Source organism: Sorex fumeus, unplaced genomic scaffold (genome assembly GCF_029834395.1).
Source record: "Sorex fumeus unplaced genomic scaffold, SorFum_2.1 ptg000006l, whole genome shotgun sequence".
Classification (NCBI taxonomy): domain Eukaryota; kingdom Metazoa; phylum Chordata; class Mammalia; order Eulipotyphla; family Soricidae; genus Sorex; species Sorex fumeus.
The window spans coordinates 33,917,621-33,941,570 of record NW_026606063.1 but is presented as its reverse complement, the minus strand read 5'-3'; the positions used below and the strand labels follow the sequence as shown (position 1 = coordinate 33,941,570).

Below are 23,950 nucleotides of genomic sequence, written 5' to 3'. Positions count from 1 at the left end.
TGACCCCAAAGTCTACTATTCCCTCCCCAAATAAGCACACACTGACCAGAGGAGTCAACCAAAAGGGAGAGAGGGAAAATAATTTAGAAAATAAAGTAGCTGAAGAGCAAGAAACAACCAGCGTGCCCATAAGTATATGTATATGATAGAATACTATTCAGCTATTTCTTAAACAAAGATAAAATCCTGCTATTTGCAAGCCCATGGATGGACCTTGAAGATGTATATTGAGTGAAATAAGTCAATAGAGAAAAACAAATACTCTATGAGTTCACACAAATGTGGAACATACAGGAAGCAAATGTATAAACTAAATAAACATATCAACAAAAGTTTCTGGACTATAAGACCATCTAGCCTAAAGGAATGGGTGAAGTAACTCAAGACAAAGGGTAAAGCTGCACAGTTAAGGACGGAATTGGAAATTTAGTGGTGGATTTAATACATTATATGCACCTGTTGATTTTCAATGATGCACAGCTGAAACTACTAATACATTCCTTTTTTCAAGGTATCTTTATTATTTGGAAAATTAATAACTCCACTATAAACCACAATGTTTATTATATTCATAATTTAAAAAGTACTAGCTAACTAGAAGATGTGCAAATGTTCACAAAACTACCCTGATAAAGCTGGATCTGTATTTTTAAGCAACTGAAACAACTTCCAAATCACATGATTGGTAATCCACAAACTGATATGACTTCTAAACTACAACATGATGACCACAGAAGTCTCTTCTTTACTTATTCTGGATGGAGGCCAATCTGGATCCATTAGTGGGGTCCTGGGGTCAGACTATTTGGCTATAAATCCCAGCTACTTCATCGAAGAATGACTCAGTCTAAACGTATTGTCTTCCTCTCAATACGTTGTGAGAGAGCAACAGTTCCTTATGGGACCATTGTGAGAAACAGAGGGGGGGGGTATTGAATATGACTCTCAAAACTGAGTCTGACTCAGAGGTAGGGCTCATTATGCTTAACATGGATACAATCTCCTGTGAACTATACAGCTGAGCTGGATGCTGTCCTTGGTGCTGAAATCACCAGATCTGCGTGCTGGGCGCTGTCCTTGGTGCTAAATATACAGCACATTATGACAGGGGCCGCCTTCTGCGTGTCAGACGCTGACCTTGGTGCTGAAAGTGCAGCCTGTACTGACAGGCAGCTCCTTCCTGTTTGGGTACTGGCCTTGGGTCCAAGGATGCAGCCTGCTTGACAGAGCCTCTACCCAGGGCACCTTAGTCTGCAGAGAGAGAAACAGAAGCATAAACACAGATAGGAATATCAGGCAATGATATTTCTGTTATGAAAGATAAAATTGGCAGGCACCGGTGGGGTAAAGCAGTGATCCTTTTAGAGAATGGCCAAGAAGGGGTCTTGAATGAGGTGAGCCCCAAGCCTGAGGCTTTTTAATGGAAACATCAAAGTATTTCAGATGATGGGGACTTCTGTGTGGACTTAAGAAAAATGAGCCAATGAAGAACCGAGGAAACCTCCTTTCCTGTGTTATTTTTTATTATAACTGTGTTATTTTTATTATAACTGTGTTATTTTTTATAATTTTTATTATAATTTTAATATAATTTTTATTATAACTGTGTTATTTTTTATTATAACTATATATTTTTAATATAACTGGAGACTACCACATTCCTTCCACAAAGATCCCTCAATGGAGTCACTAGAACAACCATGAAACATTAACAGACATAATAGACATAATTTAGATAAATGGCAACTTTCCAATGACCCTATGGCCTTATCTGGGCAGAAAAGTACACAAGATTGGGCTAGGTGACCCTCAGGCCTAAACTTAGCATCTATAGGCAGGTGGCACCAAATAACACTGAAGTCAAACACAGTAGCACAAGATTTTTCAGAGTTTTCTTTGTCCTTACCATCTCCAAATGGAGCCAGAGACAATAGAGATGTGGCTGACTCATGAACACTCTGCTCAACTCTGTAGATAAAAGTGATGGTCTCTACATAAGGAATTCAGGACTACCACTGAGTGTCCCTGAGGATGAAGCCCCAGATCTCAGCCTCTAGGGCGCAGAAACAAATCCATCAGATTGGAAATCATGCAGCATTTCTGGACATGCCCTACAGTGGGGGTCATTGTTCAGGAAAATGTCTGGGATCCCGTCTGGCAAAACAGCACTCAGCACCAATTTGGGGAGGAGCCTACCACCTCCCCCCACAAAAAGAAAGGTAGTCAAACAAACAAAAGATGTCACTGATTAACTTCTGTTTGATCCCAAACTACATCCTTCATTTCCACATATTTACATGACTTGAATTTTTAAAAAATATTTTCTGTCTGGTATTGAAATATCGAAAGTCTGTAACTGTATTCTGAACAACTTTGCAAACTATGGTGTTTTAATGAAGTATAAAAAATCAGTGTCTAATAATAAAACTGATATCACAGAGGCTACTTAGAAGAACACCCTCCATAGTCCTAAATGCAGGGGAGAATGCAGAAACTGTTCCTCATGCACAACCAGTGGAAATGTAAAGGATACAGCTGCTTTAAAGAACAGTGCAGTGGTTTCTACAAAAGTTAATACTATGATATAGTGAAACTGCATACTGTGGCAGTTAGCCAGGAGGAATTTAAAAATTACTTTTGTGAAAAAGTTCATACAGACAGCAAATAGTCCAAATAGTCACACAGTCCCAAATAGTCCAAAACCAGGGAAAACCTAGAAGTCCTTCAATAGGTAAATGGTTACACATGGAAAACAGGGATTCCGTGGTATCCCTCTACCATGGAATACTTCTTAGCTATAAAGAACCACCAATCAAAAAACATGGCAACTAAGATGACCATCCAGGGAGTGTGACAAGTGGAAAGAACCACCATCAAAGGTTCTAGAGTAGTCTCAATTATAGAACATGCTTGGGGTGATGAGTTCATGGGGTAGAATGCAGACTCAGAGCTGCCGGGGATTAAGAAGGGGATAGAGAAGTGATGACTGTGGCTATGAGAAAGTAGTATAGGAGATCACAGAAAAGCATCTTCATTATAGTGATGGCTGCACAACTATACATGGAACCACCTCGCACAGAACTCAATGTACACACAAGTACACAGAAAATGGATGAAACGTGAATAAGGTCTGTGGGCTGTATCAAATCCAACGGCCTTGTGATGACACTGCACTTTAGTTACACAAGCTGTCATGAGGGACAGGGTCTCTGTGGGTCACCCCTACCTCTACACCTGAGGGTTTGCAAGTAAAAAGTACAGAAACATGGACAACCAGGTAATGGAGAACAAATGAATCCCAGAAGCACTGTAAATTCAGAGAAGCAAATTCATAATTCAAAATTCCAAACTGAATTTGAGGAAGACAGTTCACTTTGATTGAAGATCATCAGCTTCTTCTTCAACAATTATTTCTAACATGACTGCCTCTCCTGGTGTGTGATCTGTCCCCGGGTTTCATTCCAATTTCTGTTTAATTGCAGTGCACATGAATAGGAAAGCCTACCTCTCTGGATGATACATCAGGGCAGGTAAGTGAATCAAGAAGGAATTGAGGAGGTTTATCCAAACAGGGCATGTATCTTTTTCTGAGCTCAACTGGTCTCTGCACTTGCTACTATCTGAACAAAGGGACCTCTACAAAGTGACTGCAGGTCTGCACTTACTTCCTTTCTTAGTGATGGTAAATCTTGTGAAAAACACATGCAAAGGTGTGTCAACATAGGCGCACACATGCACCTATGCATGGATCGCACATATGCACCTAAGCATAAATACACACACACACACACACACACACACACACACACACACACACACACACATACACTTCACATTCATACACAGACACATGCACTCATTTTTCCAGAGAAATATAGTTACTGTTGGAACCAATGAATGGCCAACAGTGCACTGCTGCTGATTTGCAGTAGGCCATTCCCACCACTTACTCTGCTCAGGCTATAAGAGACAAAGCTAAATCCTCTCTATGGGCATCTCTTTCTTCTTTTTCCTGTAGAACTTGATCTGACTTTACCAGTCGGGCTATGCCTAAAAAACTAACTACTGATTGGGAAGTCTCGAAATCATGGAATAAACCCACCAGAGCCCAGCCCACAGAGAGTCTCTGGAATCCTGCATGCCCTGCTAACCCCCAGTGTCGACCCCTGTCACTGCAGCTGGTGATGGGTGCTGGGATTAGCCACTAAGGCACAACTCCAAATGCCATCTGCTAAGCACATCCCTCATCCCTCTTCCATTCCTCTAGTAAAAATTAATTACTCCCTCCTCGGGGGCCCACGGCACACACTTCATAATAATTTTGGTGTCGGGCATGCCTGCCCTGTGTCTGGTTAGATGTTTACATCGAGTCTCCCCCAAGAGACTGCGACCTATGAGGCTGGGTCCCCTGAACTATCACCGAAGCATCCCTGGAGTCTGGCAGGTGTGTGCAGCAGGTGCTTAATAAAGATCTGTTGGATTAAATTTATTTAATTGATAGAGATGACTAAGTCAGTATTGACTCCATGGCTCCTCCTCTGACACTTGGAAGTGCTACTGTATTAAGTGAGACAATAATCACTGTTATTATTGTAAGCACCTATAACAATGCTGCGCTCCCAAAGTGGTTCTGGAGAGCACTGCTTTATTGGCTTGCCCAGGCTTCAACAACTACAGTGATGGGCAGTGAATCATCTGTGGAAGGCCACCCCTGGGTTCCCTTGGCGAACCAAGCGAATCTTCCATCACAGCCAGGGGGCAACGAGAAGCCTGAAGAACGGTGTTGTCTTCTCCCTGACATGGGCAGAAACAAACCCAAGGATAGGGACGTGGAAAGGGATTTGGAGGTATGGACTACACACAATGCATCCACATTTAGTCTACAAGACAGTGTGACTGCACCCGAGGTTACACGTAACTTATAAGAGAGTCGAGTAAAGGTAAAATTTTCAAAGTGAAAAAGCAATGTGGAACAGAAGCCCCACCCAGTGCCTGGTTCTATCATCCTGGCAAGATAAATGAGCAACACTGCCTTTAGGCAAAAAGCAACCAATATCTTTCAGTGTGAGTATGGTGGGGGTTTCACATGTGTTGAAGCTAGCAAACAACTGTGACCAAAACGAGAATGCACGCGAGCCATCCACACCCCCTCTTCAGGAAAGGAGAGCTCTTCAGTGCACATGGATCTGCAGGAAGCACGTGCACAACGAGCATCATTGAACCGGCAGCCCTGTGCTGGATGGATGAAATACGCAGAACCCTACCAAGCCATGTTGCCGTGGGCTGTGTTGTCAAGGTGACAGAGGAGCTCCAAGGTGTGTGCGGTGCTTGAGGAATCATCCGGGGACTCATGGCTGCCTGGTTCCAATTCCTTCGGCATCCTCCACACAGCTGCACATGTCAGGACTTTGCTGTCTGAAGCTAAGCAACAGAGGAGAGTGTCAACAGGGCGTGGGACACGCCACACTCGACAGACAGTGCACCCACATTCACACACATGCAGAGGCATGGGACATCTGCTACTTAAAATATTTAAACTGCAGAGAGAGAGAGAGAGAGAGAGAGAATGAGAAAGAGAGCAAAAAGAGGCAAAAGCCCAGAACCAGCAAGCAAAATAGATTTGACTCACACAGCAGCCGCTTAGACCCACTAGCTACTTGCTTGCTTAAAACCATCTTCCTGTTACAGAAGAAAATTTGATTTCCTTGAAATCGATTTCCTTTTGATTTCCTTCAACAGTTCCTCAAAATTAGGAGAAAATAGGTAGTGCTTGGGTGGGGGGCACTAAAGATATAAAACCACAAATGCAGCTCGTGTCTAAGATGGGTATTAAAAGGGTTTTCCCCTCCTGAGTTTTGAGGGCAACTGACACAGGTACAACGCTTTCTGTGCAGTACTCCATTTGGAAACAGTGTCCTCAGTGTCATAAGACCCCAGTGCACTGGAAGTGAGAAATGTGGGGGAGTCGGGGGACTATGGCTGAGCCCCCTGTATTAATATGTTCTGTAAATTGGTACACCTGGCGGCTAGCAGTGCAGGCCTATTAATGTCTTCCACTGCACCATGTGGCATAGCATCTGCTACTAACACAGGTATCCTCACACCCTCCCCTGGCAACTGCTTGGTACCCCACTCTCAGTCCTGACACTTTTAATTCTGTGTATTCTTATGGCACCATGAAAAGCCACTTTGAGGCTAAAGGAATGAAACTCACACAAGACAGAATGGGGCCACCTGTATTCTGGAACATGCCAGCCTCTTTTTCTTTGCTGCTGTAGAAATTATTTTTCTAAGACAAGTGCCCTCCCCGTCAGAATATTAGCACTGTAGCACTGTCCTCCCGTTGTTCATCAATTTGCTCCACTAGGACCAGTAACATCTCCATTGTGAGACTTGTTACTGCGTTTGGCATATCAAATACGTCACTGGTAGCTTGCCAGGCTTTGCCATGCGGGTGAGATACTCCCAGTAGCTTGCCGGGCTCTCTGAGAGGGGCAGAGGAATCGAACCCGGGTCGTCCCGGGTGGCCGTGTGCAAGGCAAAAGCCCTACCCGCTATACTACACTCCAGCCCATCAGAATATTATATGATAAAAATTTTATCACAAAAATAATTTTTCAATAAAAAAATTAAAAGATTCACTACACAAACCTTTCTAAATTTGCTTTCGTTTAGTTCTAAACTACATGTGTGTATATCTTCCCCCTTTGAAGACTGCCTTTAATAAACAGCGACAAAATGATGACCAGGTTTCAACATTAAATCATCAATTTATGCAAATAAGAAAAGGACTGTTAGAAGGAAAAATAACACTTCATAAGTAGTATTTCCTGCCAAGAAAAAAAGCAGGAGAGGAAGCCATACATTACACTTCAAAACATACTACTTCCTATTATGTACAATGATCCTTCCTCTAAATACCAAACTGATCAACAAAGATATACAGCAGTGAACATAAATAGTTCAATGCCTTGCTGTGCTAATATTATAATTACTACCATTACTTCCCATTATTATGAAATAACAAGTAGAAGAATCAAAATTTCAGTCAAAATTTTCTGATTCTAAACTAAAAGTTTCTCATTTCATATAACCAGCTGGCTCAAAAAAAGTTATAGCTTTTAAAAAAGAATAATTTATGTTATATATGTGTGTGTATGTACACATAATGCTAAATGTTCCATGTTTAACTATGAAAATATAATGGGCAAAAGGCTTCTGTCGACATGAAAAAAATTAACTTACAGTCTTCTTATAAAGCTATGAAATTGGCAATGCACTACTGAAAATAAGCAAATAATGAGAGAGGAAGTTGGCAGTTTTGAGTTGGAAAGGAAAATGAAAGCCTGAAACATTCACCCAATAGAGGCATAGATTAATCTTGCTAAATAAGGAAATAAAAAAGGAAAATTTCCTATCTGAAAAGTTATGGGATTAATAACAACATAAGAACTAAATTGTGGTTGATTATAAAATGACTGTAACACATAAATGATGGAAGGTAGGTAAAATAGCTAATCCATGGAGGAAATGACTAGTAGCAGATTACCCATAAAAAAAAACCTGCTTTGTTGAAAAATTTTGTTCAGGTGTCAGGGAAAGAATTATTTTCTTGTTACTGTGTGTTTGACCACTCCTCAATCATTTGCTCTTACCTTTCAACAAAATAGAGGGTACCATGAAGTAATATACAATTACCAACAAGCTTCCTCTCTTCAAAGCAGACACATACATGGCATAAATTAGTAAGCTGTACATCTAAATTTCTAAGATTCTCCGTTCATTGTATACTGTTAACTGACCAGACAAGAGTCCAATAACTTGAGAGAAAAAGCAAAGAGGGAACATTCAGGAAACCAACTAAGTGAAGAGGAACTCACCTCAATTTTCATTCCATTTAAAACCCTCTTAATATAATAAGAGCTTTGGGGCTCTATTTTCTTTGTCATGACATAAGCCCACAAGGACAGTGAAAAGAACAATAAGAATGTAGAAGCTGGGAAGCAGATTCACGGTGCCAAGAGATGCAGACACAGGAATACAGAATTCTAAGGCACTAGCAGGTAAGTGGGAAAGCAGCTTTATTTCACTCCCTAAGAAGATGCTGAGGTTGAAGCATTAGGGGAGAAGTGAGAATAAATGAGAGAAGAAATGAACATAAAAAGGAAAATGGAAACTCCATAGAAATGCCTCCAGACCCCGAGCCAGGTTGTTTCAGCCAGGACAACCTGGAGAGGGTCTGGCGGAGAGGTCCCTTTCCCACCCCAGGAGCCAGCCCTGGCAGCCTTCATAACTCAACCACAGTCATGCTCATGGCCACTCTCCACACGCTCAGAAAAATTGTGCAGCCACAACATCTCATACTTTTACACCAATGATATATCAAGAGTAGCACGCCACATTTGATGGGGTTTGGAGCAGAAGGCAACCAATCTTAGGGGGAAATATCTATTTATACAGATACATATAAGCACACAAGGCTCAACCTCCAACAACATGTTACTAATCTCTTACAGAACAGCTTAATGGCTCCGGGATGAATACAACAATCTTCACACACTTTCCTCTTAAGTAATCATTTTTGGATCATTTTTAGTGGACTATTCATAAGAAGCAATAGAAATAAATTATTTCAGTTCTGCTTTGGGGGCAGGGTTTGGGGTTTGGGATGGAAACATATGAAATATGGTGGTGGGAAGGTATAATGGTGGTGGGGTTTGGGGTTTGAATACCAAACATAATCAAATACTGTGAACAACTTTATAAAAATAAAATAAAATTTAAAGAAAAGAAACAAAACAGAGGGAAAGTGAATTGACTGTTTTTTCCAAAAACAGGTAATCAATACCGAGAATAAAAAGATGATTATCACTTCAGATCATATAACCATTAAAAACATCATATGAAGATAGTGTGATTTATATTAAAAATATTTCAAATTCTGATAAAATGGAACATTACTAGAAAAATTTAAAATTAATAGAACTGAGGGGCCAGGGATGTGAGTCAACTGGTAGAGGACCTGCTTGCCTTCACATGCAAGGCCCTGGGCCCAGCCCTTGGCACTACATGTTCCCACCCCAGACACCCAAGACTGACCATGGCAGGCCCCAAACACTGTCAGGTATGGCCTCCACAAGTGACTTTTTAGAAAAGAAATAAAAATTTAAACTAAAAGAATTTTTTTAAACTACTAGTTTTATTTTTACTTATCTACTAAATTGACTCTAATATAAAAACTTCAAGGACTCTAAACTTAAAAGAGAACACCTGACTTAGAAGACTATTCCTTTGAAACTTTCCAAGCATTTACAGAAAAATAACACTCACATAAAACTCTTCAAGCAAAAAAATGGGAATTATTCCCTGACAACAAATCTGAAAAGTATATTAAAGGGGGGGAATAATTATAGACTGTTTGTTTCATGAATGTAGATCTCAAACAAGACAGAAGTGAATCTAACTATGTATAAAAAAAAGTTAAGTTTATTATGAGCATATAAGGTTCTTTACTATTTGAAAATCAGACAATATAATTCAGCACTTAAACTAAAAAAAATATACATAAGGTAAAGGTAAAAGGTAAAGGCCCTCCCGTTGATCGTCGATTTGCTCGAGCGGGCCCAGTAACGTCTCCATTGGAGACTTTGTTGTTACTGTGTCTGGCATATCGAATACTCTCGGTAGCTTGCCAGGCTCTCTGAGAGGGGCGGAGGAATCGAACTCGGGTCGGCCAATAAGATCATCACAAAAAATAGTTTTATAATTCAAAGCCTATTTCTGATAATACTTTTAGCAGATGAAACAAAGCCTATTTCTGATAATACTTTTAGCAGATAAAAAATGTTCTGATAAATATACCAGGAAATAAAAGGGGAAAAACAGAAGTAAAAAAGAGAACAAACAAGACTCTTAAGATAATCTCAAAAGTTCAAGGAGAAATATTAATTGCTTCCCCCAAAGCAAAGAATAAGACAAAAATGTGTACCACTTGAGCTAACTCTATACCAGCAGTACCAATCGCTTCAGTATGGAGAGAAAAAATGAAATTTAAGTATAAGCAAAGAAACAAAACTATATTTGCGATGGTTATATTCATAGCATTAAAAAGAATCTGCTGGCTGAAGGAATCAGTCGGGATGGGAGATGTGTGCAGAAAGTAGATAAAGGATCAAACATGATAACCTCTCAGGGTCTGAATTGCAAACCATAATGCTCAAAAATAGAGAGAGATTATGGGGAATCATGTCTGCCATGGAGGCAGAGAAGGGGTGGGAAAGAGGGGTTATATCGGGGATATTGGGGAATGTGCACTGGTGGAGGGATGGGTGTTTGATCATTGTGTGATTGTAACCCAAACATGAAAGCTTATAACTAAAAAAAAGAATCTGCATGATACTATTAGAAATGAAACTATATTTACAGAATTATGAATACATGGGTAAAGTAAAAGTAAAGGCCCTCCCGTTGATCGTCGATTTGCTCGAGCGGGCCCAGTAACGTCTCCATTGGAGACTTTGTTGTTACTGTGTCTGGCATATCGAATACTCTCGGTAGCTTGCCGGGCTCTCCGAGAGGGGCAGAGGAATCGAACTCGGGTCGGCCATGTTGGCTGCGTGCAAGGCGAACGCCCTACCCGCTGTGATACATAAAAATCAACTGAAATTTTAAAGGTATTCAAAAAAGTTAAAAAGAATAAAAGTTGAAAAAATAACAATATCACTAAAAAATAACAATATCTTAAACCAAAAATGCACCAGATATGTCAAAGGCAATACAAAATACACTGTTGGAAGAAAGGAAAGACCTAAATAAACGGATATACTATGTTCATGGATTACAAGCCTCACTGTTATATAAAGCCCAGACAGACACTTTTTTTCCCAACACTTTTTTCCCAAACAGAAATTAACAATCTGCTGCTTAAGTCCTAAACTTTATGTGGAAATGTAAACTGCCCAGATAATCATAAATCATGTAGAACAACAAAATAATTAGATGATTGACAAATAAGATATAAGTTTTATATTGGTACACAGATCTATAGATTAGTACAGAGATAAATCGTTCAGAGGGAAGAAAAAGGCCAGATACAGACCTTATGATGGTAGTCACTTAATTGCTAAAAAAAAAATCCATTGCAATAGATGGATAAAGTTTGACTTTTTAAAATAAATGACACTGGCTCAACAGTATATCACATTATCAAAAAAAGAACTCACATCCAAATTCACCACATGCTCAAAAACTAATTTCAAAACGTATGAAGATCAAAATGTAAAAGATGGAGTGATATTATCTTTTCTTAGAATACACAGGAAGAATAACCTTGCAAAACTGGGATAAGCAAAGATCTTTCTTTCTTTCTTTCTTTCTTTCTTTCTTTCTTTCTTTCTTTCTTTCTTTGTCTTTCTTACAGTAGAGAAGTTTGTTAGAAAGTAGAAGAGAAAAGAAAAGGAACTCACCGTGTGGGGTGGACTTACTATAGGACTAAGTTCAGTTTTCTTTATTCTTTTTAACTTGGAGGGGGCACATCCAGCAGTATTTAGGGGTTACTCCTGGCTCTGCACTCAGGAATTATGCCTGGTGAGTATGAGGGGCCATAAGGGATGCTGGGGAGCAAACATAGGTCAGCTGCATGCAAGGTGAACACCCTATCTCCTGTACTATCACTCTGATTCAGTGCTTTAAAAAAAAAAGTAACAACAACAACAACAAAAATAACCATACAATAACCATAAAGGAAAATAAGAAAAGACTGAAAACACACAGTATATTAAAATTAAGAATAAGAACTTAAGAACTTCTATTCACCAAAAGACACTGAATTGCTTCAAAATAAAAATAAAATGTCTGCTCTTGGAGGAATTTGTTAAAAATGAAGCAAGACTGCAGGAAAAAAAAGTTAATAATATATATTAAAATACTTCAACAAAAGTACATAAAGAACTCTTACAATTAATATGACAAACAAGCCATTTTTCAATGGACAGAAGATTGATTCAAGTATTTTCCCAAAGAATACAGGATTTACCAACACACAGGACTAGAGAGAGACAGAGACAGAGAGACAGAGAGGGAGAGAGAGAGAGACTACAGTGGTTAAAATACATGCCTTTCATACAGCAACCCTAATTGTATACAGTAATCTGCAATACATATGATCCCCTGAGCACTCTGGAGGGTCATGCACCTCCAGGGTCATTCACTCCTGAACACAAAATCAGAAATAGTCCCTGAACACAACCAGATATGGTTCAACACACCACCCCTTATCCCGTGCACCATCAAAAGCAAAAAAAAGGCAAAAGGAGAGATACAAAACTGACTAAATGAATGACTAAACTTTAACTTTAAAAAAAATCAATAGGGATCACATCAATAGCATAGAAGTTAGGGCATTTGCCCCTGGATGCAGCCAACCCATGTTTGATCCCCCACACCACACTTTGTCCCCCAAGCAAATCAGGAGTGATCCCTTAGAACAGAGCCAGGAATAAACCCTGAGCACTGCCAGGTGTGGCCCCCAAATCAAAGTAAGTAAATAAATAGATCAATAATACCAAGTATTGGCAAAGATAAAGAGCACCTGAATCTCAGCTTGCTGGAAAGAGTGCAGAATGAAGCACTTTGGGAAATCCTTTGGTAATAGAACATTCACCCACCAGATGACCTGACAATTCCACTCTCAGAGAGGCTGTCACAAAGCATGGCTTGCTGATAATAAGCTTTGTGACTGCTCTCTTGACTCGGAAACTAAACCTGGCCCCAAAGCAATACCACCCTGGAGATAGTGTTTAACTGCCAGAAATCAGAGGGTAGCAATTATTGTAATGACCAACAAGGCCAAGGTGCCAGACAAGGAAAGCCAGTTGGCCAAGAGTTGTGAATGGGAGATGGTATTCCTAGAAACAAAACAGATGGGTCTCCAACAGAGTACTGCCTGCATAATACTTGCACACACACATACAAGCTCAACAGAAAATAAGAATGAAAAGGAAGCTGAGGTCCTCTCAGTATGTAAATCATAGTACCTAAAAAAGGCAGGGGATGGGGATGAGATGAAAAAAAAAGTTCTGCCATACAGGTAGGCCAAGGGTCAGGAGGGAAACTGGGGACACTGCATTGATGGAGGAAAGTGAATACTGATGAAGGAATTAGTGTTAGAACATTGTATTCCTGAAACTTAATCATGCATAACTTTGTAACTCTGTAATTAACAGTGATTCAACTTTAAAAAAATAAAATAAAAATAAAACCCAGAAACAAGAGTCACGATTCTATATCCAGTTCTGGTCGAAAGTAGCTTCAGACCCAGGAGTTAGAAACCACCACACTTGGGCAAATGTACCCCACAGTGAACACAAGTTGGAGAATTATTTAACAAACAAAGTCTTGGACAAAGCCTGGTTACAGTGAGCCACTTGAGTCTCTGGTCATTTCCATGGCCCGACACCAGTGCAAGGAACATACCAATTAGGGGAAAGGGAGTCAGTCCAGAAAACACCGAGGGTTGAATCACCAGGCAGCAGTGCTTGAGTGTTGCACAAAAGAGCACTTTTTATACTTATTATATATATATAAAAATAAGAATACTTTCTTATTTGCCTTTTTTTAAAAAAAAGAATAGTATTCTATTTTCTTTTTTTTTGGCTGTCATTTTTTCATTTGTTATTATTATTATTATTTTATTAGTGAAACACCATGAGGTACAGTTGTAGATTTACATTTTTTTGTGCTTGGGTTTTGATTATACAATGATCAAATACCCATCCCTCCACCAGTGCCCATTTTCCACCACCATGGATAATATCCCTCCCACCCCCATCCCCCCTATCCCTAGTATTCTATTTTCAACAAATAATCTGACCAAAACAAAACAGGGGCAAAACTGTTTTTACTTTCTTATTCCTGCCTGTTGTCACACCTGCCATTTGATGGTAGTCCTTCCCATCTGAGGTGATGCATTTCCCTGCTCATGGTGCTTAAAGGCTCTTACAAATCCATGCTTTGCCAATGGCGTACTAGCAGATGTGCAACTGGCAGAAGCTTAAGTTGCAGTTTCATGAACAGGTTGAACTTCATGTACTTATTCCACTGCTGTAAGAGCAGCCTAAATAGCTACTGATCCAGGGAGGATGAACCCAACTTGCAGCTTGAAACTGAGTCCAGATAAACCTATTATCAATTATCTAACACCCAGACATTTTGTTATAGCTAAGAGAAAATATATGTCAAACATGTGTCTAAATTTTATGGGTGTTTATATTTGTTGGAGGCAAAAATATAGTCATGTACAAGAGGAAGATAGCGTAGCGGTAGAGCATTTGCCTTGTGTGCGGCAGGGTCGGCCGAGCCGGGTTCATTACCTCCCCCTGTCTCAGAGAGCCCAGCAAGCTACTGAGAGTATCTCGCCCGCACAGCAAAGCCTGGCAAGCTACCCATGACATATTTGATATGCCAAACACAGTAACAACAAGTCTCACAAGGGAGACGTTATTGGGCCTGCTCGAGCAAATCGATGAACAATGGGAGGACAGTTCTACAGTGCTATTATTAGTTAATACACTGACTTATAAAAACATTAAGCCCTGGTCCAGGGCACTAAGGTGAGCTGAGCAGCAGCAGCTGGCATCAGGGCTTTGGTACTTTGGATCACCATCCTGACCTCCCAGGTCAGGAATATCCCTGCCCACAAAATGGAAAAGGAAGGAGAAGGTGCTAGCCACCCTGCTTGTCCTACTCAGCCCCAGTACAAAACACTGAGGCAAAACAAGCATCAGCAGCTGGCACTGGGGGGCCAACTGGTATTCAGGATCTCCATCTTTTCCCCTGCCCAGATTAAAATCATTCCTGCCCATGAAGAGTGCCACTGCTACACTATTCTCCAGGGTTGTGCTTTTCTTCATAACTCACCAAGATCATGCAAAAACATCCTAACTGTAGTCCCCTAGACACATAAAGACCCACAAGAGTCATTTCCAACTACAAACATCACAATGGGAAAACAATACAGAACACCCCAGGCTTAGTGAGTGAAGATGGTATCCCAGAAGACTCAACCAGTAATAATAATAATAATAATAATAATAACCTCTCTGATAAAGAATTTAGAGAGGAACTGTTGAGAATATATACAGAGCTCAAAGAAACAGCAGAACTGACCACCAGTAAAACACAAGTGGATGTGCTAGCTTGAAATGAGAAAATTACAAGAAATGATAGAACTGAGAAACTTAGTAAGTGAAATGAAAAAGTCACTAGAAGCCCTTAACAGCAGAGGAACAGCAGCTGAGGACAAATCAGTGAGCAAGATGAGGTGCAGAAAAGCTCCAGACAACAGCAGAAAGCCTCAAAATAAACAAACAGCTGATAAGAGAACTTTGGAATGACTTTGAGGAACAACATAAGAATCACGGAGGTCCCAGATAGCCAGAATGACAACCCTGATGAAGAAGCAACAGTCAAAGACATCATTGCTGGGAAGTTCCCAGAGTGAAGAGTGCGTGCACCCAGATCCAGGAGGCCCAAAGAGAAACAGCTAAAAGAAATCCAAATAAAAACACTCTAAGACACAACCTAACAAGAATGATGATAGCCATAGATAGAGACAGAATACTGAAAGCAGTAAGAACAAGATTACACTATCACTGTCCTCCCATTGTTCATCCATTTGCACAAGCGGGCCCAGTAACAATGTGAGACTTGTTGCTGTGTTTTTGGCATATAAGATACGCCATGGGTAGCTTGCCAGGCTTTGCTGTGCGGGCAAGATACTCTCGGTAGCTTGCCAGGCTCTCCGAGAGGGGCAGAGGAATCTAACTCGGGTCTGCCATATTGGCTGCGTGCAAGGCAAACACCTTAACCATTGTGCTATCGCTCCAGCCCAAGAGCAAGATTAAAGAAGGAAATTAGAAACAAAGGAAGGTCCTTAGGACTTCTGCAGATTTATCAAATAAAATCCTCTGGACCAGAAGACAGTGGTGGGATATCATGAAAAAACTCAATAAGAAATGCCTCACTAAGAATACAAATCCCACCCAAACTCCCATTCAGATCGAAGGGAACAATTCACAACTTCACAGAGAAAACAACTCCAAAACTTCAGACTCAAACCATTTTTAGAAGAACTAATGGGGCTACTTTAATACAAGATGTGTCCCATGAACATGCCACATTCTTGCAGAAAGATGGCACAGAACTCCATGACAATAATCTCTCTAGACTCCAATGAGCTAAACTACACCAACTAAAGGAAACAGAGTAGCAGAATAGATTAGAAAATTGAACCTAACATTCTGCTGCCTGCAAGAAACACATTTCAGTAGTCAGAGCAAACACAGACTTAGAGTAAAGGGTTGGAAGACAACCCTTCAAGAAAAAAAAAACCTTCAAAAAATGTTGGGCTGAATATACTAGTATCAGATGATATAGACTTCAGGCTGAAAAGGTTATAAGAAACAGTGGAGGTCATTTCTTAATGATTAAAGGATCTGTAAAACAGGAAGAAATCACACTCCTAAACACATATGTACCTAAAGGGGGACCAGCAAAATACTTAAAACAATAACTAACAGACCTGAAGAAAGACATCTATAACAGCAAAATAGTAGTTGGAGACTTCAACATAACTCTGTAACCTCTGGATACATCAACAAGACTAAAGCTCAGTGAGAAAATACTTGCTTTGAAGGAATAAATGAAGAGGTTTAGTGTGGGGGGGGGTTGAGAGGGGGGTCTGGGAAAACTGGTAAGCTATATGCAATAAAAAACAAGGCAAACAAAGAAAAAATGCCAGACCTCTTTCTAATGCTGTGCACAAAAGTCAGACCTGAATCCATAAGGTACATAGAAGAAAATTTAGATAGAACTCTCCATGACACTTAAGTTAAAGGCATCTTCAAGACTGAAACACCTCTGACCAAGTCAAATGGAAGAAAAATAAGCAAATGGAACTACATTAATCTAAGCTTCTGAACCTCAAAGAAACAATTACCAGAATGGAAAGACAGCCCATAGAATGAAAAAAATTATTTACTTAACATCCATCTGATAAGTGGTTAATATTAAAGATATATAAGGTACTAGCAGAACTTTATAAGAAAGTAACATCCATCCCCATCAAAAAATGGGGAGAAGAAATATAAATGGCCAAAAGGCACATGAAAAAATGTTCTACATCACTAATCATCAGAGAGATGCAATTCAAAACAACAATGAGATATCCTCTCACACCACAAAGACTGGCACACATCCAAAAGAACAAGAACAACCAGTGCTGGCACAGATACAGGGAAAAAGGAAGTCACACTTCTATATTCACAATAGCCAGAATCTGGAAGCAACCCATGTACCAAAGAGCAGATAATGAATTAAAATTTAAAACAAAACAAAACAAAACAAAGCTATGGTACATCTACACAATAGAATACTATGCAGCTGTTAGGAAAGATTAAGTTTTGAAATTTGATCATACAGGGATGGACATAGAGAGTATCATACTGAGAGTATCATACTGAGAAATAAATCAAAGGGAGAGGGACAGACATAGAATGATGGCACTCATTTGCAAGATTAAAAAAAAAAGAAACACATAGTACGAGAATATACTCAAAGACAGTAGAAACTAGGGCCAGTTTATGGTAGGAAGCTTGCCACAAGTTGTGAGGGAATGCAACTAGGACAGAGAAGAGACCACAATAACAATAATAACTGGAAATGATCACTCTGAACAAGAACTGAGTGGTGAAAGGAATTAAAGTGATATACATGATAACCTGGTGGTAACAGTATATATTACATTATATATATGTATGTATAGCAGGTAGGACATTTGCCTTGCATGCAGTCAACCCGGTTCAATTCCTCCGCCCTTCTCAGAGAGCCTGGCAAGCTACCAAGAATATCCCACTGCACAGCAACGTCTCGCAAGCTCCCCATGACATATCAGATATGCTAAACATAGTAACAAGTCTCACAATGTTACTGGTCCCACTTGAGCAAATCGATGAACAACGGGAGGACAGTGATAGGGCAGTGACAGTAATAGTGATATACAGTGTCTAAAAGGAATGAAAGAGAAAGAGAGAGAGAGAGAGAGAGAGAGAGAGAGAGAGAGAGAGAGAGAGAGAGTGCCTTCCACATAGGCAGGCTGGTCAGGAGGAAAAGTGGGGTGGCAGGAACCATACACTAGTGAAGGAATGGGTATTGGAACGCTGTATGACTGAAACTCAATCATAAACAAACTTATAAATGTGATTCATGGGGATTCAATAAAAAAAATCACTGAGCGGCTAACTACAATCATCTGTGTGTTTACTTGCATTTGAGTATGAAATACAGAGTTGAGTCAGATGTAGACATTACCCACAAGGATGTAAAGCATATGTAGTTAAATAATACAAAGCCAAGATCTACAAGGATGTGAAGAGAGATCCAGGTATAGTCACTGTCACTGTTCTCCCTCCCGTTGTTCATCAATTTGCTCCAGTGGGCCCAGTAACATTGTGAGACTTGTTACTGTGTTTGGCATATTGGATATGTCACGGGGAGCTTGTCAGGCTTTGCTATGTGGGCGAGATAAAGTAAAAAGAGATGCCTCCCCACATCATTTTGATGTGGAAAGAATTACAGACATGACCCAAAGAGCTACTTTTTTATATACCCCAGTGAATATTTGGACAAGTACAAAAATGTATGAAAAGGCATTCCTGAAGAAGCACTAAGGTTACAGAGGCCTGGGACGATAGAGTATTTCACATTCAACTTGGGATAAAGCAAATGAACTAACACCATATAAATAAATGTTGATGCCCAACTAGGACCAGACCAGGGTCTTGAAGACAGATGACGTGTGTGGAAGGTGAACTGCAAGCAATGGGGCAGAGTTTGGGAGTTCTGAAAGAAGACACAACACAGCAGAGAGTAAAGTTCTAATTCACCCATTGCAAAAATAAACAACAAAAAAATCAACATACTTTAGAATGAATGATCTGGGTTCAGGGTATAAGATAAACACGAGTCAGGGACCTTGAACATTTATTATCATCTGAGCGTGTTTCACACAAGAAGTAATAATGCTCTTAAATCCACATAGATACATGTATGGATATGGAGAGTATCATGCTGAGTGAAATGACTCAGAAGGAGAGGGAAACATATAGATTGTCTGCATTCATTTGTGGAATATTAAAACATATATACATATATACATATTTAATGAGACTAATATCAAAGCCAGAGAAAACAGGGGCCAGAAGTTCTGGTCAACGGTTGGAAGCATGCCACAAGAGTGTGTGTGTGTGAGTGTGTGAGTGTGTGTGTGTGTGTGTGCGCATGCGCACGCGTGTGTGTGCGTGTGTGTATGTGTATGGGGAGGGTGGGTTGAGGGAACAAAGGCAATTAGGATAGAGAAGGAACCAGTATGACAATAATAGATAATAAAAATAATCACTTTGGATAGGAACTGAATGTTGAAAGTAGGTAATGGGATATATGTGCTAAACTTTCAGTATCTGCACTGCAAACCATAAAACCGAGAGAGAGAGAGAGAGAGAGAGAGAGAGAGAAAGTGGCTGCCATGAGGCAGGCAGGTGGGGGGGTGCACTGTGGGAAGGAAACTGGGGACACTGGTGGTGGGAAAAGTACTCCGGTGAAGAGACAGGTGTTGGAACATTTCATGACTGAAACCCAATCATTTGTAACTCTGTATTTCACTGTGCTTCAATTAAAAAGACAATATAAAAATATATATAGCAATTAACCATCACTAATTCACCTTTAATGATTTACTTTCTGATAATTCTATTTGTTACTCGCTTTAGTTTTATTGGACCAAGTAATACAAAATAAATTTGTTATATGACTGTCAAGGTGGCAAGTTGATGGGTGGGAGGGAACCTGGGGTAAATGGTGAAGGAAGGGGACAGTGGTGGTGATATTGGGGTTGAAATACTATATGCCTAAAACTTAACCTTCGTAAATCATGGTTCTTTAACTAAATAAATTTAACTGTGTTCAAAAAATAAAAAAAAATAAAACCCACATGGCTGTCACCTGAAGGAAATATCCTTTCCTTTGCACATGCTCTAAGTCCTGAACTCCACTGTGTGGTCTCCATGATACACAGCTGGCTTCCACACTTACCTGGAGAGGGTGGGCATGGCCACAACGAGTTAACTCAAGAGACCAACACAATCTTCAGGATTTTCTTGGCTGACTGCTAGGGAAACACACAGATGCTACGGATATATGATATGAGGATCGAATATTCCTCAGCTCACCACATTCTGGATGATCTACATGCACAAGAAAGTCACCACACATGATTGGGGGCAGAGCATGGAAAAAATCAAAGTTGAGTTCCATGGGATAGATCAGATTGGAATAAGCAACAAATCACTACAACCATAGAAAGGCCAACTTTGGTGAGCTACAAACAAGTTCAGAAAGGAAGCCCCTTTTGAAGCCTGTGTAATACGGCAGGAAACCAATACATTTTTCTAAAAATTGGAAGTGTGAAAAGAAAAACAACTCTGGCTGGAGAATTAGTACAATGGGCAGAGCACTTGTCTGGCACACACTCGGCCCAGGCTCAATCCCCAGTACCACATAAAGTCCTCTGAACCACACCAGCATGATCCCTGGGCAGAGATCCAAGAGCAATTCCTGAGCACCATTGGGTGTGCCCTCCTCCCAAGTTTATGGGAATTTTAGCAAAAGAGAAACATATTTTTTTTCTGAAAGATTGTAAAAGCCTTCTTATCTAACAATCTAAAATTCTGGGTGTCATACATGCCCATAAGTGAAAATGTAAACACTAGAAATCTCCCTGAGGCATATCAGGAATTTAGCTATGTGCACCTGCCAACACCACCAACCCCCCAAAGGCACAAAGCTGCAAAATGTGCTGGAAAGAGTGCCCATGGAGTCCAAGGAATACGGTAGGCATTATCAGAAACTCTCCAAATCCTCAGAAGCAGATGAAATTGAAGGTAAACAGTACTAAATAAGAAACGCTGGAGGTATACCCATAGAGACATGCAAATTGGTTCTGAAACTCTGAGGATTTCCATATCTGTATGAATCTCAACAGAGCATTCAACGCACATCCAGCAGCTATCAAAGAAATGAAGGTGCTTTTAAGAAGGAAAACCCGATCTTTAGAAGGAAAATGCTGTAATAACCAATGAAGCATTCTTCTTTTATCTCTGTTTTTAAGGCGATACTGAAGTTAGGTCCTGTAATGTAACTGCCTGTGCTGAATTAATATTATAATGGTGGGAGCCCCAGAGGGCAGCCCCCTCACCCCACCATTTCTCTATGAAACCAAACCTGTAGCATAAACCTGAGCCACCTCGCAGGGCACAGCCAGTCAGCTCTGAACCTCTGAGCAGGAGGGAAGCTCGCCCCTTTACTCTGCTGTTGAGGAAACTGAGGCCCAGTGAGTGAGCCCCTGTGACTCATTAGCACAAAAGTAGAAATAAAATGAGATCTCTTGACTTGGTCCACTGCTTTGAAAAAGAAAATACTAAGTTTTGTCTTTAAGGCCAATTTGACACCGCTATTTTTTTTTCCACACATAACACCAGAGCTAAGGCACTTAATGAGATAAAAAGATAATCGGGGCAAATGAATGGAAGAGGCACACTCAAGGCTGCCAACTGTACCCCTGGAGTGTGCTGCTTCTGTAAGGGATTACCGAGTCCATGGCTTAGAGGAATTCAAAGGAGATTAGAGCCTTTGTAAGCCTGAATAGCAGCTCCAGTCAGCTCAGCTAAAGGGCTAACAGTGCCCTGGCTGGGGACATAATCTGATCCCCAGCTGGAGGGGAGGAGGCTTCTGCAGGGCACTGCACCACAGTGAGACATTCAGAATCCAGGGCTATTTTTAGTCATTTCAGTCATCTCTACCTCTGGCACGGGCTAAGCAGGAGACTTGAGTAGAATCTGGCTCCACTAAGCAATCACATGATGCAGGTATAACTCAGCGCGCACAAGAGTAAACTGAAAGAGCTGTGCCTACAAACATCTTTCTATGCCGGCCTTTGAGATACTCTGGGATAGCAGCATCTTGTATAAATTACACTGCCTCACGCGCAGAGTGGAGATGAGTGCAGTCAAGGAACAAAGGAGAGAGGCAGAGCAGTTTCCTGCCTGTGGCCTCATTCCCCAGTGCTGTGGGGAAAGCCTTGCACCCCCAAGAACCCTGAGGCTAGTGGCAGACAGACTCCTCACCTTGCGAGAAAGATGACCTAAAAAAAAAAAAAGATGAACAAGATGGGGCCTTGGGCCTGGCCTCAGTCTCCAGAGACAAGGTGGACACAGGAGCAAAGTGGCAATCCGAACATTTCATTCTGGTGGCTCATGGGCAACAGTCTTAGCAAGAAGGATCTTGGCAGGAGTCCCAAGCACCCTTAACCTATGTGACCAACATGATGGATGTCTGCTGCAGGAGGCACCTGCTATGTGTCACCACAAGCAATTGTCAGCACCTCCCGAGACCCAGATCCTGATTCAAGACCCTTCACATGCCAGGCACCCTGGTTTCATCAGAACCCGGGTTCACTTGGGGAAGGAACTGTTAACACTGCCATGAGAATATACTGCGAAAGGACTGGAGGAATAGCCTTAAAGCGCCTGCCTTGCAAACCTGAAACCTTGCAAGCACTCAGTCATGAATTCAAATCCCTCATGTCCCATAGGCACTGAGCATGATCCTGGGGTCTCTGCTGTTTGAATCTGACAGTCCTGCTGCTTATGATCTCAAACACCATCAAAAGAATATACTGGAAGATTTCCTCAGAACCTTCCCTATAAGAATTAGGACTTTCTAGGATTCTGGGATGACTAGGCTTTGGGAAAAGGGAAGGCATCTGGATTCTGGTCTGTGAGGTCTGACACCAAGACAGAAATTGAGGATTAACACCCCAGTGTTAGCAGGTCAATTGTATCGGTCGTGGGCGTCCAGCAGGGCGAGTTTGTCTGACCTGTGGTTTCTGCCCAGTTCCTGAACATAAGGTGGAAAAGGACAGATGTAGCATGGGAGCGATCCAGACAATATACCCAGTCTCTGAGCAGCAGAACTGACTAGACCTGGTTTAACAGGTGTGACCAGATCAGAAGGGAGCATGACCACGCCAGCAAGGTTGGGAGCCAGAATCACCATCAGAGCCTTAAGAGATGCAAGAATAGGGGCTGAAGTGATAGCACAGCGGGTAGGGCATTTGCCTTGCACACAGCCAACTGGGGTTCAATTCCCAGCATCCCATATGGTCCCCCCGAGCACCACCAGGAGTAATTCCTGAGTGCAGAGCCAGGAGTAACCCCTGAGCATCGCCGGGTGTGACCCAAAAATCAAAAAAATAAGTAAATAAGAGATGCAAGACTATAGTCTCTATCATGTCCACAGCCACTCATTACTGGGTCACACAGTGGCCATGCAGACGCTCTAGGAGGACAATGGTGGATGATGAAAAACTTTATCAGGTGGGCAAGCCTACCACAGCTGATGGTCTGATGTGCTGCTCTTACGTAGGCAGAACAATGTGGCCCTCGACTTCAGTGCATAGACCCCACATTTCTGTTCACAGCACCAATTTCAAAGTGTCACCAGCTGCCAGGCACCAGAAGCAGGGACAGGAGCTTGTGGCCGGGTCAAACCCACCCTGCCCATGTGGTGCCCACCAGCAAAATCTGGCCTGTTGTCCACTTCCTTATGTGTGGCCACAAGCTAAGAGAGGGTCTGCATTGAAAGGAAGTGTAAAAGGAAATAAGGGTGAGAAGATCATGTAGGCCACAAAATCTGAAATGTTTTACTGCCTCGTCCTTTTGCCTGAGACCCAGAGGGAACTATGGTTTAAATGGTGCTGGTTTTATGGAGACAGGGAGGAAAAGGGACATTTGGCATAAGTCTGTATTTTGGAAATAGAAGTCAAGATTATTTTTCTCTT

The 23,950-nt window shown here is 41.1% G+C and overlaps 1 protein-coding gene across 2 annotated transcripts in view; it reads right to left on the bottom strand.

The window, feature by feature from the left end:
• EIPR1 (EARP complex and GARP complex interacting protein 1) overlaps positions 1 to 23,950 on the bottom strand; it is a 185,033-nt gene that overhangs the window by 49,055 nt on the left and 112,028 nt on the right. For both annotated transcript variants that reach the window (XM_056125170.1, XM_056125177.1), the window contains one exon: positions 5,265 to 5,421. In XM_056125170.1, coding sequence (XP_055981145.1) covers positions 5,265 to 5,421 — 157 coding nt within the window. The remainder of the gene's footprint in view (positions 1 to 5,264; positions 5,422 to 23,950) is intronic.